The sequence below is a fragment of the Mobula birostris genome, chromosome 1 (genome assembly GCF_030028105.1).
Source record: "Mobula birostris isolate sMobBir1 chromosome 1, sMobBir1.hap1, whole genome shotgun sequence".
Classification (NCBI taxonomy): domain Eukaryota; kingdom Metazoa; phylum Chordata; class Chondrichthyes; order Myliobatiformes; family Myliobatidae; genus Mobula; species Mobula birostris.
The window spans coordinates 150,843,215-150,860,055 of NC_092370.1; the positions used below are offsets into that span (position 1 = coordinate 150,843,215).

Here is a 16,841-nt window from a genome sequence, read left to right on the forward strand (position 1 = left end):
TTGGTTATGTGTTTGCACGATGTCTGATGTTACAGTGGTAACAAGGAAGGTAGATTAGTAAACACATAAAGTAGAGGTTTCCCTATTTTGTTTATTTTAGAAAGAAGGGGTTACATCTAAAGTTGCTTTTGAGCCTAGAGTGTGCTATTCGGACTGGACTTAGAATAATGGGGACAAATAGAGGTCTATTGATCACCCCCATTCCCCACCTGCCCACTCCCCCGGCATCCTACCCACCCCAGTCAAACACCCTCCTAACCCGCCACCACCACATCACTATTCATGCTCATTTTCAAAGAACTAATATTTCATATCATTTTAACAGAGGTAATTTGAGATTTTGCCTTCTAATTCTATAAGACAGGAAAACTACACCACTCATGTCAGATGTCAGTATGCAACAAACATTTGCACTCTACTTTGATTTTAACTACTTCCTATGAATCATGAATCAATTCAGTTACTTAAATTTTATTTATATCTAGACACACTGTACATTAAAAAACTCACAGTTGACATTATCATAAAAAGATGGCAAAAACATTGGCGATTAAAAATATTACAGCAGCCTTCCTACTAATTATGATCCTGAGGTCTCCCTCAATTGCAAATGGCACAAGGAAAGGTCACGTCTTGAAGGAGGACATTGTACACAAGATAAAGGTGGAAGTACTGGCCTAGTATTTCCTACTCAAGTAGCTCAAGGCAGCAGAAGCCAAAATAAAATCTAGCAGCATATTGCACAGAATTAATTACTGTGCAATTATATCAATTTTATATAAAGCGATATCTGTTCAAAAATCACAAAGATCTTGTCCAGTCAGAAATACTTTCTAAATATGGGGCAACATGCAAACAGGGGGAGAGAATGTGGGGGAAGGGGGTTGGTCGAAGAGGGAGAGCACTCGGGTAGTGGAGAGGAGAACACGTGGAGAGTGACTGTAGAAATTATTATCTGCTGAGTTTACTTGACATTTTGCCATCTCTGCCTGAGCACTTTCCCTTTGTGGATTTGCTTTGACACAAGTGGTGAGGGCTCCCAGGTCCCTTCAAGCTATTTTTGCCCTGTTTACCACAGCCATGCTCCTGCAAAAAGCTTCTCCGGGAGGGCGAGGACCCAGAGTAACTGGGAGGGGAGTGGCTCCTAGCAAAATGTGGTGATGAGCTTCTCTGGTCTGTGTATGGACGGCCACGTGAAGAGGAGGAACTGGCAGTGCGTGGCAGTGAGGTGCTTCTTGGCGAAGCGCTAGGACTCCGTCGGGGGATCACTGGACTTTTGGGTGGAGTTTTGGGACTTCGAGGAGATTGTGGGCTTTTGGATTGTGGGGGGCTTCTGGTCTTTTGGGATCCATTTTGAAGGATTTGAGCAAGATGGGTTAGTAGATCAGAGTCGGAGCTACCACTTCCAACAACTCTGTATCGTCGTAACCTGGAAATGATAATACATGGAAAATATACATTAGAAGACAGAACACAAGACAAATGACACTAAATGGGCTCAATGTAGAGATGGGGCTAAGGACAGTACTTGAACTGCATGCACACACTCATTCATCATCATAATTAAGCCTGAGACAGCATCCAGAGAACCGCTGCACAGTGGGAGGTGCTGCTGTTGGAATAAGACATTGAAGCAAATTCCCATCTCCACCATTACATGAATATAATTGAAGCAACAAAATGAGTGCAAAGTGAGCTCGGGTTCTCCTCACGTCCTCACTAATACACATTCCTTAATTAATACAAAAATCAGCTCACTGTCCTACTAGAGTTATAGTGTCATGGAAAAGTACAGCACAGAAACAGGTCCTTTGGCCCATCTAGACTGTGCCGAACCATTTAAACTGCCTACTCCCAATGACTTGCACTGGGGTCATAACCCTCCACTCCCCCATCCTCTAAATACCTATCCAAACTTCTCTGAAAAGTTGAAATTGAGCTCGCATGCAGCACATGTGCTGGCAGCTCATTCCACACTCTCACCATCCTCTGAGTGGAAGTTTCCCTTCATGTTCTCCTTAAACTTTTCACCTTTCACCCTTAACACATGACCTCTAGTTGTAGAGCCACCCAACCTCAGTGGAAAAAGCCTGCTTACGTTTACACCTTATAATTTTGTATACTTCTATCGTCTCCTCTCTATCTTCCACATTCCAAGGAATAAAGTCGTAACCTATTCAATCTTTCCTTATAACTCAGGTCCTCTAGACCTGGCAACATACTTGTAAATTTGTAAGTAGGTGACCAAAGCGCCACAGAATATACCAAATTAGACCTCACCAATGTCGTATACAACTTCAACATAACATCCCATTTCCTAGTACTTTGATTGATGAGGCCAATGTTTCAAAAGTTTTCTTTAAGAACCTATCTACCTATGACACCAGTTTCGATTAATAATGGACCACTGTTCCCAGATCCTTTTGTTCTACCACACTCCTCAATGCCCTACCACTCACTGTGCAAGACCTACCCTGGTTAATCCTATTAATGTGCAAAACCCCGCACTTGTCCGAATTAAATTCCAATTGCCATTTTTCCAGCTGGTCCAGATCCTGCTGCAAGCTCTGATAGTCTTCCTCGCTGTCCACTACATCCCCAATCTTGGTGTCATCTGCAAATTTGCTCATCCAGTTAACCACATTATCATCCTTGATCATTGATACAGATGTCAAACAACAATGGACCCAGCACAGATCCTTGTGGCAATTCACTAACCACAGGCCTCAAGTCATCGAGGCAACCATTTACTGTCACCCTCTGGCTTCTCCCACAAATCATCATCATCATCAGGTGCCATGCCCAGTTTGAGCTTTGACTGCCATGGCCCACACACTCCTGTTTCGGGTCAAGTGGATCAATTCATTGGTATTCACTTCCATTTCTCTGGCTGCTGTCTCCACCATCATTTGTCTTTGTCTTCCTCTTGCTTTCTTCCCTTCAATCTTTCCCATAATTACTGTGCATTCTAACTCCTCTTTCCTAATCACATGTCCAATGAAGTTACTTTGCCTTTTCATGATCTCATACATTATTTCTCCTTTTGTGTTTGCTCTGTTCATGACATCCTTGTTAGATATTCGTTTCATCCATGATATTCTTTGCATCCTCCTCAAAAGCCACATCTTTGCTGCTTCAATTTGTTTTCTCACATTACTAGATATTGTCCCAACATTCTGAGCTATATAACCTAACTGGATAAATGTAACACTTCAGTATTCTGAGACGGGTTGTCATGCCTAGTTTAGTATTGGTTAGTATACTCTTCATTCTCGTGAAGGTGTCTTTTGCCACCCCTATTCTTCTTTTGATGTCCATGTCGCACCTGCTATCTGATGTCACCCAGCTTCCTAAGTAGCAAAAGTTCTGTACTTGTTTTATGTCTTCCCAGTTTATTCTCAGCCTGCAGATAAGATTCTCCTTCTTTTTGGATATCACCATACATTATCATTTTGCAATTGATAGCTAAATTGTTGCACTTTCTTCAACAATTATATCAATTAAGTTTTGTAGTTCTTCCTCCATACTTGCAATTAACACAGTGTCATCTGAAATTATTGACGTTTTCACTGCCAACTTTGATTCCCAAGATGTCTCTTACTTTTTGTAATATTGTTTTACTGTACACATTAAATAAATCAGGGGAGAAAACACACCCTTGTCTAACGCCTCCCTTGATTTTCGTAAACTGACTCACTTCTCCATCTATTCTTACAGCGGCAGTTTGTTCCCAGTATAGATTTCTGATTAGGTGGAGGTCTTTCGAATCTAGATCTAGAGTTTTTTGTAATATTTCAAATAACTTATTGTGCTTCACTTTATCAAATGCTTTTGTGTAGTTGATAAAACAAACAAATCTTTTTACACTTGAATAGCTCGTTCTGATAGTATCCTTAACATCAATATTGCGTTTCTTGTACCTTTGTCTTTCATAAAAACATTGTTCTTTACCTATTTCAGCTTGTATCTTACTTTTAGCTCTTGTCATCAAAATTCTTAGAAGTATCTTGGTGATATGACTCATTAAACGTATGGTCCTATGAAATTCCTATTCTATTGCTCCAGGTTTCTTAGGAAGAGTGATAAATCTTGATTTTTTTTCATCTCTTCTGGTATTATTCCAGTCCCATTAATATCATTGATCAAATCAATAAGTTTTTCAAATCCATAATCTTCAAAGGTGATAATTTGTTCTACTACTAATTCATCAGGACCTGCTGCCTTTCCTTTCTTCACCTTATTTATTGCATTACGAACTTCAGATTTTGAAATACTTGGACCTTCAATGTTTTTCTTAATTTCTGGTTTTTCACCTCAATCGTCTTTAAACAATTCCTGAATATACTCAGTCCATGTGTTCATAATCTCATCTTTTTCATGATAATGGTACCGTCCTTTGCTTTCAAACATCCACCTGAAAAACAGGGGAGCTTTTTACCAGTGATATTCTTGATTTGTTGATGTAACCTTTTTGGATCAGTAATAGGGATTCTTTCTATTTGCTCACATTCCTGGTTTAACCATTCTTCTTTGGCTTCTTGACACCAGCTTTTAACTTTTTTATCTAAGGACTGATATTCTATAGGATTTGCTTTCTTCTGTCTACTTTCTTCCATTAGATTTTTGATTTCATCTGTCATCCATTTATTCTTTGTGTTTTTTTCTTTTTTAGGAATCACTGACTTTGCTAATTCTACCAAGGCATCTTTTAGAGAGTTAAATTTCATTTCTACATGATTGCTATCATCTTCAACAGATTCTATTTCTAGACTTTGAAATCTATTCCTTACTTCAATTGTAAATCTTTGTCTTAAGTTTTCTTTTTTAATTAATTGCAAGTAGTCAAGGGATTGTTCAGGTATTTACTTCTTTAGTTTTATTAAGTTTTACTTTTACATGACATACTACTGGGTTATGGTCACTCTTACAGTCTGCACCTGGATATGTTTTGCATTAAGTCACTGAGTTTCTAAATCTTTGGTTTATAGTAATAAAGTCAATTTGATTTCTAGTGTTATCACCCGGACTTCTCCAGGTCCACAAGCACCTTGGATGGTTTTTAAAGTAGGTATTCATAAAGATCTGATTATTTATCTTGCACTACTCTACCCATTTCTCTTTCATTTCTTTCCCCTAGTCCAAATTTTCCTTTGGTACTTCCATCAGCACCTTGTCCTACTTTAGCATTTAGATCTCCCATGACAATAACAATATCTTGAAATTTGCATCCATTTTTTGCTTGTTGAAGCTCTTCATAGAATTTATCTATATCCTCATTTGTTCCATCTGTTGTTGGTGCATATACCTGTACAATTGCTAAATCAAATGGTTGTCCTCTGAATCTAACAAGGAACACTCTTTCTGATATTGCCCAATGTCCTAAAACACTTTTTGCCATGTTTTCATCCATAAGAATTCCTACTCCATTAGTATGGGATGTTCCACAAGAATAAATTAGTGTTTTATTTCTATTCTGACATGTTCCAGCACCTATCCAATGAACTTCGCTAATTCCCATGATGTTAATCTTTAGTCTTTCCACTTCAGTTATCACACTGTCCAATCTTCCTGCTTGATATAGGGTTCTTACGTTCCAAGTGGCAATAACTTTCTTTTGTATTACTTGAATTTTATGAGCAGTAGCTTGATGACGGATGGGGATCCCCTGCTGACCAGAATCAACCCCACCAAGCGAAGCATCTTCAGAATTGTCTTGAAGATCCTCCTGACGCTGTTGTTGTGTGATAAATTTTGAGAGTTTGACCGTGGTTTTCTTAGCAAATAGATTATAGGAAACCTAGTATCTAGCAATGATGGTTTGCTATTACCTACCGTTGGGCGAACTATTTCACCATTTCTCTTCCTAAATGTTCATCCGTCTGTACTATAGCCAGTGACATTTGAGGTCCTAGCTCATCTGCCTTCTCTGTCATAAGTTCAGTTACTGAACCTACCAGATCTGCTGTTGGACTTCGCTCATATCCTGAGCAGGAACCCTTGCAGGTGCTACCGTTCCGGGTCAGAGTGGCCCTGGGAGCAATGAATGACTAAGGGGTAACTCCACTTTCCCCAAAGCACTGGAAGTCCCCAATCAGAGCCTCATCACCGGTTGCAGTTTAGAGTCATACCCAGGACATTCTCCCACAAAGCCAATGTCTAATCCAATTTACTACCTCATTCTGACATTAGAGTCTTGATAGACTAAGTATCAATGGAAATTTTTCTTCACCAGAGCAAATACAACATCAACAATCGTTGTTTTCCAGGTCTATGTAAAAACAACGGGAAAATGGAACTGAACAAAAATCATACAAAAGATGCTGGAATCTGGAGCAACAAATCTGCCGGAGGATTTCAGCAGCATCTGTGGGGAGGGAGATAAGGCAAGGAAATGTCAACATTTAACACAACAGTTCAGATTTGGGCACAGTAATCAACTAAAATGATAAATAGCTAAGTTGAAGTGAATGCCCGTGTGACCATTGTCTCATGAGCTTACACCGTGCTTGGAAGTTACTTTAAGGAACTTAGTTACATTAGTTCAAGTTGTCATTCAAACTTGATTCATTCTTTAATGTATATCCTGAAATGAAGTCATTGTGAGAAAGCACTTACCGGACCTCCACACTTGGTCTAGTTGGCGGCTTGCCTGGAGGTGGCCTTGGGACTAATTGGGCTGATGTTGAAGTAGGGGCTTGTTCCGTGTTGGTCAATGAAACCGGTCTTGGGATTTTACTTCTTCGGAACTGAAGGCTGGTTAGAAGAGATTCCTCATCAGTCTGTTTGTCCGATTGTAGCTCATTTCCAGGTTTTGTCAAAGGTCCAGAAGGGCTTCCATCATCTGACAAAGTCATTGATGGGACAGACATTTTTTCTTCTGGGGATTTTTCAGAAGTAGATGACAGATCACCCAGAAGAGATGTTCTGAGTGTGTGTTGTCTCTTTTCAACTAACTGTCTTGTTAAGTCTGTTTGATGAGCCTTCTTTTGAAGGAGTTTCTCTTTAGCTGAGACAGGAGCTGATGACTCAGAGATAATTTCCGCATCAGATGCAAGCACTGGGATGCGGCTTTGCCGGAGAAGGGAAGGTTTGCCTTCAACCTTCTTGGTATGGAGTGAATTGTCACCAACTGTTAAGATGTGAATCAAATCTCCATTTCTGAATCCACTTAGTTCTGAAAGGTTGCTCTGTTCCTGAATCTTTCTCTGCATCATCTCAGAAATGTAGCCCACTTCACACCCATCAGTTATAACATTATTGGCACAGTTTTCTTGCTCTGATACTGCAGCATGAAGCAATTCCTTTACACGTTCATACGAAATGCTAGAATCAGGTAGTTCCTTATCTGTCTCACCTTCAATACACTTACAAAAGCCATTTTCTTCTTGGTCATGAAGTTTATCTTTAAACCCATCTATTACAAGCTTTGTATATTCCACTGACTTAAATAAAGCATCCCCATCTTTGACTGAAAGCATTTCACCAGTTGTGATTGGACTAGCTATATCATTAAAGCAATCAACAGAAGATTTAATCTCTTTGTGTTTTTGCACAGAACTCAAGCTCCCTAGTTGTGCTGAGAGCAAACATTTATCACTCATATGTTGCTGCTTCTGCAAGGGTTCACCTTCAGCTGTAGAGTTCTGGCCTTCATCAGGATGAATTCCTCCATCCCTAGAAATCATTTGGCTGTCTTTAAATTCAACTTCTTGAGCTGAATTGAAAGAGTCATCTCTGTTGTGCTCAGAATGGACACCAGTTTTTGCAATTATCTCGCCTTGGTTATTGCTTCCTACTTTACCAGTCCTGATAGCCTCTTCCCTTTGAATTGTACCTTTGTCCAGTTCTAGCTTATGGTCAGTACTGGCCGTACCATTACACAACAGGCTATGCACAGCCACAGTCGGCTTTGATTTCTCTTCTGAAAAACGGTCTTGCTGGTTTTGATTAGCAGTGTGTTCTATTGAATGTCGATCAGTCTCTCCTTGCTCATTGCAATCTGTTACCACAAAGGCAGCCTGGGTTGCCATTACTGCAGGCTTAGATGCTGTTATCTTAAAAACAAAAACAAATAATATTTTGAAAATAGAAGTCAAATTACTTACATGCCGTTGAAAGTTTTCACATGAACTTCATTAAGGATTTAAAAATACAAACTACAAAGAAAAATACTCAGAAGTCTGTTCCAATACTGAGATTAATTTAATCAAATCTGTTATAGAAAGTTGTGAGCAAAGTAATCCAAAATTAATCCACATGAATAAAAGACAATGAATCAACATCTTGCAAACAGAATTGTTAATTTTGATACTCCCTATATACCAAGATGGAAGGAAACGCCTTTCGCAGTGTTTTCTCTGTGATTTCACACTGCAACACCAAGTAACTGCAGGGGTAGCAACAAAGGTCTTGACATTTACTTCAAACTGGGAAGATAGTGGGAAGTACTTTTGGTGGAACTAGAAGGAAGGCATTTCCAAATGTCCTTCTGATTTCCACACTCCCCTCCCCAACAGATAGCCTTCCAGTTAGAAAGTAAACTCAATAGGCTGGATCCTGTTGGGGAGGAAGAAGGGAAGAAGGGAAGAAGGCAAATCCTCACAAAGATGGATATTGACAGAATAAAAGATGGTAGAAGAGATCAACTCTGAAACCTGACCCAAAGGCATAACAGCTGCTCAGAACCTTCACCACATTTTTGGTGTGGCATTTGGATGCCCTAATTCATAAAATTCCCTAAAGAGAGAGACTGGGAATTAATAATGGGAAATCATGAAATGGCAGAAACTATGAACAGATGTCTTGAATCTGAGGGAAATTAATATCATCCCAAGAACAATAGAAAATCCAGGAGAACAAGGGCAGAAGTTAAAATCATACACAAACACGGGAGTAAAGCTATCAGGCAAAAGCCTAACAAATCCCCTGGAAGTAACAGCCTGTATCTACAGGTCTCAAAAGAAGGATCTGCATAGATGGTGCATTTGTTGATCATGATCTTTGCAGACATATTGATCCTGGAGAGGTCCTAGAGGACTGGAAAATTGCAGATGTAGTCCCCTTATTCAAACTGAAGGGAGACAGTAAAAACAGCAGACCAGTTAACCTGATATCTGTCATTGAGAAGGTGGCAGAGTCATTCTGGAAGGGGAAGCAGAACATTTTGAACATGCATATTTAAGCAGAATCAACATGGCTTTATGAAAGGGAAATCATATTTGGGTCAATATACTACTTTTTCTTTTGAGGGTGCAACAAGCAAATGGGGACCAACAGCTTAGGCGTACAAAAGACATTCATTGAAATTTAATATAAAGTTAAGCTAAAAGCTTGTGGCATGCAAATGATTTGTTCACCAACAGAAATGACAGAATTAAGATAAATGTGTAATTTTTAGGATTAGTGGTGCGCCTCAGCAAGTTCCCATTCATTTACTGTAAATGAATGAGATGACCAGACTGAGTATAATTGAGCCAAATTAGCAGATAACACAAAGAACGTTATTAAAGATTCAAGATAGTTTAATGTCATTTCCAGTACATAAGTGTAAAAGAGAATGAAATAATTGTTATTCCGGATCCAATGCAGCACAAAGAAAACACAAGATAAAGAACGGAATAATAATGAAAATCACAAATACTGTACGTGAAAGTCTTAGGCATATCTATATAGCTAGGGTGCAGAAGACTTTTGCACAGTACTGTAGTAATTTTATGTATTGCACCGTACTGCTGCCACAAAAAAAAAACTGATTTCATGACATACGTGGGTGATGATAAACCTGATTCTGATATGGGTCTCTATTAGACCATAAGATATAGGAGCAGAATGAGACCATTTGTCTCATCAAGTCTGCTCTACCATTTCATCATGGCTGATCCAATTTTCTTCTCAGCCTCAATCTCCTGCCTTCTCCCCATATCCCTTCATGCCCTGACCAATCAAGAATCTATCAACTTCTGCATTAAATGTACATACAGGCTTGGCTTCACAGCTACCTGTGGCAAGAATTCCACCCTCCAGCTAAAGAAATTCCTCCTCATCTCCATTCTAAAAGGATGACCCTCTATTCTGAGGCTGTGTCCTCTGGTCTTAGACTCCTCTACCATAGGAAACATCCTCTCCACATCCACTCTATCAAGGCCTTTCACCAGTTGATAGGTTTCAATGAGGTCATTCCTCATTCTTCTGAATGCTAGTGAACAAAGACCCAGAGCCATCAGACGCTCTTCATGGCAAGCTATTCAATCCTGGAAACATTTTCGTGAATCACCAGTGAACCCTTTCCAGTTTCAGCACATTGTGGACTGAGAGTGGGAAGGGGGCAGGGAGAGGGGAATCATGGTTGGGAAAAGGGGAAGGGAGAGGGGAGGGAGTGGGAAGCACCAGATACACCTTTGGTAATGATCAATAAAAAAATTGTTTGGAATTAATTACCTTGCCTGGAATCTCAAGACTGGGTGTGTCTGCCTTGGCACTTCTGTGCCACCTGTCCCACACCCCTTCCACAATGCTCCGGATAGCTTAAGATACTTACATAGATTGATTGTATGGCCATAAAGTGATGCTAGGCTTGGGAGTGTGTGTCTGTACACAAGGTGGTGGTTGAGGGGGTGGGTTGGTGGGTTAGTGGGTGGAGATGTTGATTAGCTTTACTGCTGGGGAAAAGTAACTGTTTTTGAGCTTGGTTGTCCCGATAGGGATGTTATGTAGCCTCCTCCCTGATGGAAGTGGGACCAACAGTCCATGAGCAGGGTAAGTGAGATCCATCATGATATTACTAGCTCTTTTCCAGCACCTTTCTGTATATATGTCATTGACCTATATATAGAAAGGTGTAGGCTGTGAGGAAAAGTAACTTGTGGGGATGACAGGAGTCCTCAAATGGATAAATTAAATAGGTGAGAAAAAATAGCAAATACAAGAATAATGTGTTGAGGTGTCAGCTTATCTACTTCAGTAGGAAAAATATTAACTGATGTCTTTTTACAAGAAGTTAGCATACAACCTCATAGCAAAAAGATAAATGCTATGTTGGCCTAAATTGCAAGGGTACTAAGGAACAAAAGTAAAGAAGCCTTTTTAAAACTATACAGGTGAGACCACATCTGGAATGCTGCATACTGCATTGGTCTCTAGGTAGGAAAATACAAACCCCATTTCCAGAAAAGTTGGGATATTTTCCAAAATGCAAAACAAAAATCTGTGATATGTTAATTCACGTGAACCTTTAACTGACAAAAGTACAAAGAAAAGATTTTCAATAGTTTTACTGACCAACTTAATTGTATTTTGTAAACATACACAAATTTAGAATTTGATGGCTGCAACACACTCAACAAAAGTTGGGACAGAGGCATGTTTACCATTGTGTTACATCACCTTTACTTTTAATAACACTTTTTAATCATTTTGGAACTGAGGATACTAATTGTAGTAGATTTGCAATTGGAAATTTTGACCATTCTTGCTTGATATAAGACTTCAGCTGCTCAACAGTCCGTGGTCTCCGTTGTCTGATTCTCCTCTTCATGATGCGCCATACATTTTCAATAGGAGATAGATCTGGACTGGCAGCAGGCCAGTCAAGCACATGCACTCTGTGTCTACAAAGCCACGCTGTTGTAGCCCGTGCAGAATGTGGTGTGGCATTGTCCTGCTGAAATAAGCATGGATGTCCCAGGAAGAGACGTCGCCTTGGTGGCAATGCCTCTCTAAAATCCTAATATACGCCTCAGTCAATGGTACCTTCACATACATGCAACTCACCCATGCCGTGGGCACTGATGCACCCCCATACCATCACAGATGCTGGCTTTTGCACCTTTCGCTGATAACAATCTGGATGGTCGTTTTCATCTTTGGCACAGAGAACTCGACGCCCGTTTTTTCCCAAAACTAGCTGAAATGTGGACACATCTGACCACAGCACACGGTTCCACAGTCTTTCGGTACATCTGAGATGAGCTCGGGCCCAGAGAACTCGCTGGCGTTTCTGCATAGAGTTGATGTATGGCTTCTTCCTTGCATAATACAGTTTCAAGTTGCATTTCTGGATGCAGCGATGGACTGTGTTGAGTGACAATGGTTTTCCAAAGTACTCCCGAGCCCAGGTGGCTATAATTGTCACAGTAGCATGATGGTTTCTTAGGCAGTGCCGCCTGAGGACTCGAAGATCACGCGCATTCAACAGTGGTTTCCAACCTTGCCCTTTACGCACTGAGATGTCTCTGAATTCTCTGAATCTTTTCACAATATTATGTACTGTAGATGTTGAAAGACCTAAATTCTCTGCAACCTTGCGTTGAGAAATGTTCCTTTTGAACTGACTAACAATTCTCTCACGAATTTGGCACAAAGGGGTGAGCCACGACCCATCCTTGCTTGCAAAGACTGAGTCTTTGATGGACACTACTTTTATACCCAGTCATGATACCTCACCTGCTACCAATTAGCCTGCTTAATGTGGAGTCTTCCAAACTGGTGTTACTTGAATATTCTGTGCACTTTTCAATCTTATTTTAACTCTGTCCCAACTCTTGTTGAGTGTGTTGCAGCCATCAAGTTCTAAATTCGTGTATGTTTACAAAATACAATTAAGTTGGTCAGTAAAACTATTGAAAAACTTTTCTTTGTACTTTTGTCAGTTAAATAAAGGTTCACATGAATTAACATATCACAGATTTTTCTTTTCATTGCATTTTGGAAAATATCCCAACTTTTCTGGAAATGGGATTTGTACTTGCACTGGTACCAAATTCAGAAAAGGTTCACAAGATTGGTTCCAGGGATAATAGGGTTAATGGTAAGGACCTCTATGGTAAGGTTGAGTATACATCTTTGCAGATTAGAAAATGAGAGCAAGTTTTACTGAAATATAACATTCTGAGGTGGGTTGATGGACCAGATACTTAAAGAATATTGCCCCTCAAGGGGAACAGAGAACTAAGGAGCATAGTGAAGGTAAGAATAGAATGATTTGAAAGATCAATTTGTGGTACAGGGTTAGGGTTTCAGATTTCTGATTTCTAGACCATTGGGATCTCTTCTGGGGATGGAATGATCTATACAAGGCGAACAGGTTATATCTGAACCCAAGGGTTCAGATTCTGGGGGACAGGATTGATAGAGCTGTTGGAGGAGGTTTAAGCTAATTAGGTGGGGGATGGGAACCAGGATGAGAATGAGGCAGTTGGTATACAAGTAGATGCAGTGTACACTGAGACTGTGGGGAAGTAAAAGCAGATGATACGGCAAAATTGGAGTCAGTGAGATGAGTTAAACTGTAACAGGGTGATAAATACAGGCCTGAAGGTATTATATTTGAATGCAGTATATGGTATAAGGTAAACAATCTTGTGCACTTAAAGGTTTGGTATTAGTCCTTACTCTTAATAATTTCTCCTTTGGCTCCTCCCACTTCCTCCAAACTAAAGGTGTAGCCATGGGCACCCGTATGGGTCCCAGCTATACCTGCCTTTTTGTTGGCTTTGTGGAACAATCTATGTTCCAAACCTATTCTGGTATCTGTCCCCCACTTTTCCTTTGCTACATCGATGACTGCATTGGTGCTGCTTCCTGCACGCATGCTGAGCTCATTGACTTCATTAACTTTGCCTCCAACTTTCACCCTGCCCTCAAGTTTACCTGGTCCATTTCCGACACCTCCCTCCCCTTTCTCGATCTTTCTGTCTCCATCTCTGGAGACAGTTTATCTACTGATGTCTACTATAAGCCTACTGACTCTCACAGCTATCTGGACTATTCCTCTTCTCACCCTGTCTCTTGCAAAAATGCCATCCCCTTCTCGCAATTCCTCCGTCTCCGCCGCATCTGCTCTCAGGAAGAAGCTTTTCATTCCAGGACGAAGGAGATGTCCTCCTTTTTTAAAGAAAGGGGCTTCCCTTCCTCCACCATTAACTTTGCTCTCAAATGCATCTCTCCCATTTCACGCACATCTGCCCTCACTCCATCCTCCTGCCACCCCACCAGCCTCCGGGTCCAACATATAATTTTCTGTAACTTCCGCCACCTCCAACGGGATATCGGAATCCCACCACTAAACACATCTTTCCCTCCCTCCCTCCCCCCCGCTTTCCACAGGGATCGCTCCCTACGTGACTCCCTTGTCCATTCGTCCCCCCCATCCCTCCCCACCGATCTCCCTCCTGGCACTTATCCTTGTAAGCGGAACAAATGCTACACATGCCCTTACACTTCTTCCCTTACCACCATTCAGAGCCCCAGACAGTCCTTCCAGGTGAGTCAGCTGGGGTGATATACTGCGTCCGGTGCTCCCGATGCGGCCTTCTATATATTGGCGAGACCCGACGCAGACTGGGAGATGGTTTCGCTGAACACCTACGCTCTGTCTGCCAGAGAAAGCAGGATCTCCCAGTGGCCACACATTTTAATTCCACATCCCATTCTGATATGTGTATCCACGGCCTCCTCTACTGTAAAGATGAAGCCATACTCAGGTTGGAGGAACAACACTTTATATTCCGTCTGGGTAGCCTCCAACCTGATTGCATGAACATTGACTTCTCTAACTTCCACTAATGCCCCACCTCCCCCTCGTACCCCATCCGTTATTTATTTATTTATTTATTTATTATATACATACATTCTTTTTCTCTCTCTCTCTCGCTTTTCTCCCTCTGTCCCTCTCACTATACTCCTTGCCCATCCTCTGGGCTCCCTCCTCCCCCTTTTCTTTCTCCCTGGGCCTCCTGTCCCATGATCCTCTCATATCCCTTTTGCCAATCAACTGTCCTGCTCTTGGCTCCATCCTTCCCCCTCCTGTCTTCTCCTATCATTTTGGATCTCCCCCTCCCCCTCCCACCTTCAAATCTCTTACTAGCTCTTCTTTCAGTTAGTCCTGACGAAGGGTCTCGGCCTGAAACGTCGACTGTACCTCTTCCTATAGATGCTGCCTGGCCTGCTGCGTTCACCAGCAACTTTTATGTGTGTTGCTTGTGCACATGAAGATTGGCAGGCATGATTTTGTGGGCATCGCAGAGTTGTGGCTGAAAAAAAGATCATAGTTTGGAACTTAACATCTAAGGATACTCATTGAATTAAAAGTATAGGTAGGGAAACAAACAGTGGTGCGGTGGCTCTGTGGGCAAAAAAAAAGAAATCAAATCCTTAGAAAGAGGTGACATAGGATTGGAAGATGTAGCATCATTGTGGGTAGAGTTAAGAAACTACAAGGGTACACAGGTCTCAGCAAGTTGCCACGATGTGGATTACAAATTACAACGGAAGATAGAAAAGACATGTAAAAAGGAAGATTTCCATATGCAGGTAGATTGGGCTAATCAGGTTGGTGCTGAATCCCAAAAGAGAGAATTTATAGAATACTTACAAGCTGCTTTTTAGAGCAGTTTGTAATTGAGCCCAGCAGGGAATGGCAATTCTAGATTGGGTGTTATGTAATGACCCAGATTTGATTAGGGTGCTTAAAGCAAAATAACATTTAGGAGGCTGTGAATTAATATAATAGAATTCACCCAGCTGTTTGAGAAAGAGAAGCTAAAATCGGATGTATCAGTATTGCAGTGAAGTAAAAGGAATTACAGAGCCATGAGATAGGAGCTGGCCTAAGTTGATTAGAAGGGAACACTAGCAGGGATGATGGCAGAGTTGGAGTTTCTGTGAGCAATTTGGAAGGTGCAGGAAAGACACATCCCAAAAATGAATAAGTATTCTAAAGGGAGGCTGGGCAACCATGGCTGACAAAGGAAGTCAAAGACAGCATAAAAGTAGAAGAGAGGGCATATAATATAGCACAAATCAGTGGGACAGTAAAAGATTTTTTAAACGAACGGAAGGCAACTAAAAAAGCCATAAAGAGGGAAAAGATGAAATATGAAGCCCGGCAAGCTAATAATACAAAGGAAGATACAAAAAGCCTTTTCCAGACATACAATATAAAGAGTAGAAGAGAGTGGACATTGGACTGCTAGAAAAAGACACTGGAGAGATAGTAATGAGGGATAAAGAAATGGTGTACAAACTTAACAAGCATTTTGCATCAGTCTTCACTGTGGAAGACACTAGCAGAGTGCCAGAAATACAAGAGTGTCAGGGGGCAGAAATGAACGTCATTGCTATTATTAAGAAGATGGTGCTTCGGAATCTGAAAAATCTGAAGCTAGATCAGATGGATGACACCCCGGGCTTCTGAAAGAGGCAGCTGAAGAGATTGTGGAGGCATTAGTAATGACTCTTCAAGAATCACTAGCTGCAGCTAGTGTTACTGTTGTACTCAAATACTCCTACCCATGAAGGTACCTTCTTTACCATCTTATCTACTTGGGTAGCTGCTTGCAATGAACTAACAACCTGGACCCCAAGATACTTCTGTACCTCAAAGCTATTAAGTGGTTGACCATTAATTGTATAATTTCTCCTTTGAGTTCCCAAAGTGCAACATTTCATACTTACATAGATTAAATTCCATCTGTCACTTTTCTGCCCATGTTTGTAAATGGTCTTTATCCTTTTGATAATCCTTTACACTGTCCACAGCTTTATCAATCTTGGTGTCAATGTAAGCTTGCTAATCCACCCATCTACATTTTCATCCAAATCACTGAATAAACAAAAAGGGTCCACTAACCGATTTTTGCAGAACACCACTGGTCATGGCCCTCCAGCTAGAGTAACAGCCTAGGCCTCCACTCACTCTGGGCAAGCCAGTTCTGAAACCAAACTTCTAATTCATCCGGAGTCTGAATCATCTCTACCTTCTGAATCAATGTTCCATGAGGGACCTTTTCAAATGTCTTACTAAAGATAACTTCGATAATGTCCACTGCCTTACCCATACCAAA

General features: G+C 40.9%; 1 protein-coding gene across 5 annotated transcripts in view; it reads right to left on the bottom strand.

Moving 5' to 3' along the window:
- Positions 1–255: 255 nt before the first annotated feature.
- LOC140200513 (tau-tubulin kinase 2-like) overlaps positions 256–16,841 on the bottom strand; it is a 179,979-nt gene continuing 163,393 nt past the window's right edge. For all 5 annotated transcript variants that reach the window (XM_072263978.1, XM_072263993.1, XM_072263971.1 and 2 more), the window contains 2 exons: positions 6,616–8,054; positions 256–1,429 (listed from right to left, as the gene is read on the bottom strand). In XM_072263978.1, the coding sequence (XP_072120079.1) occupies positions 952–1,429; positions 6,616–8,054 (1,917 nt within the window). In that variant the 3' untranslated portion in view covers positions 256–951. The remainder of the gene's footprint in view (positions 1,430–6,615; positions 8,055–16,841) is intronic.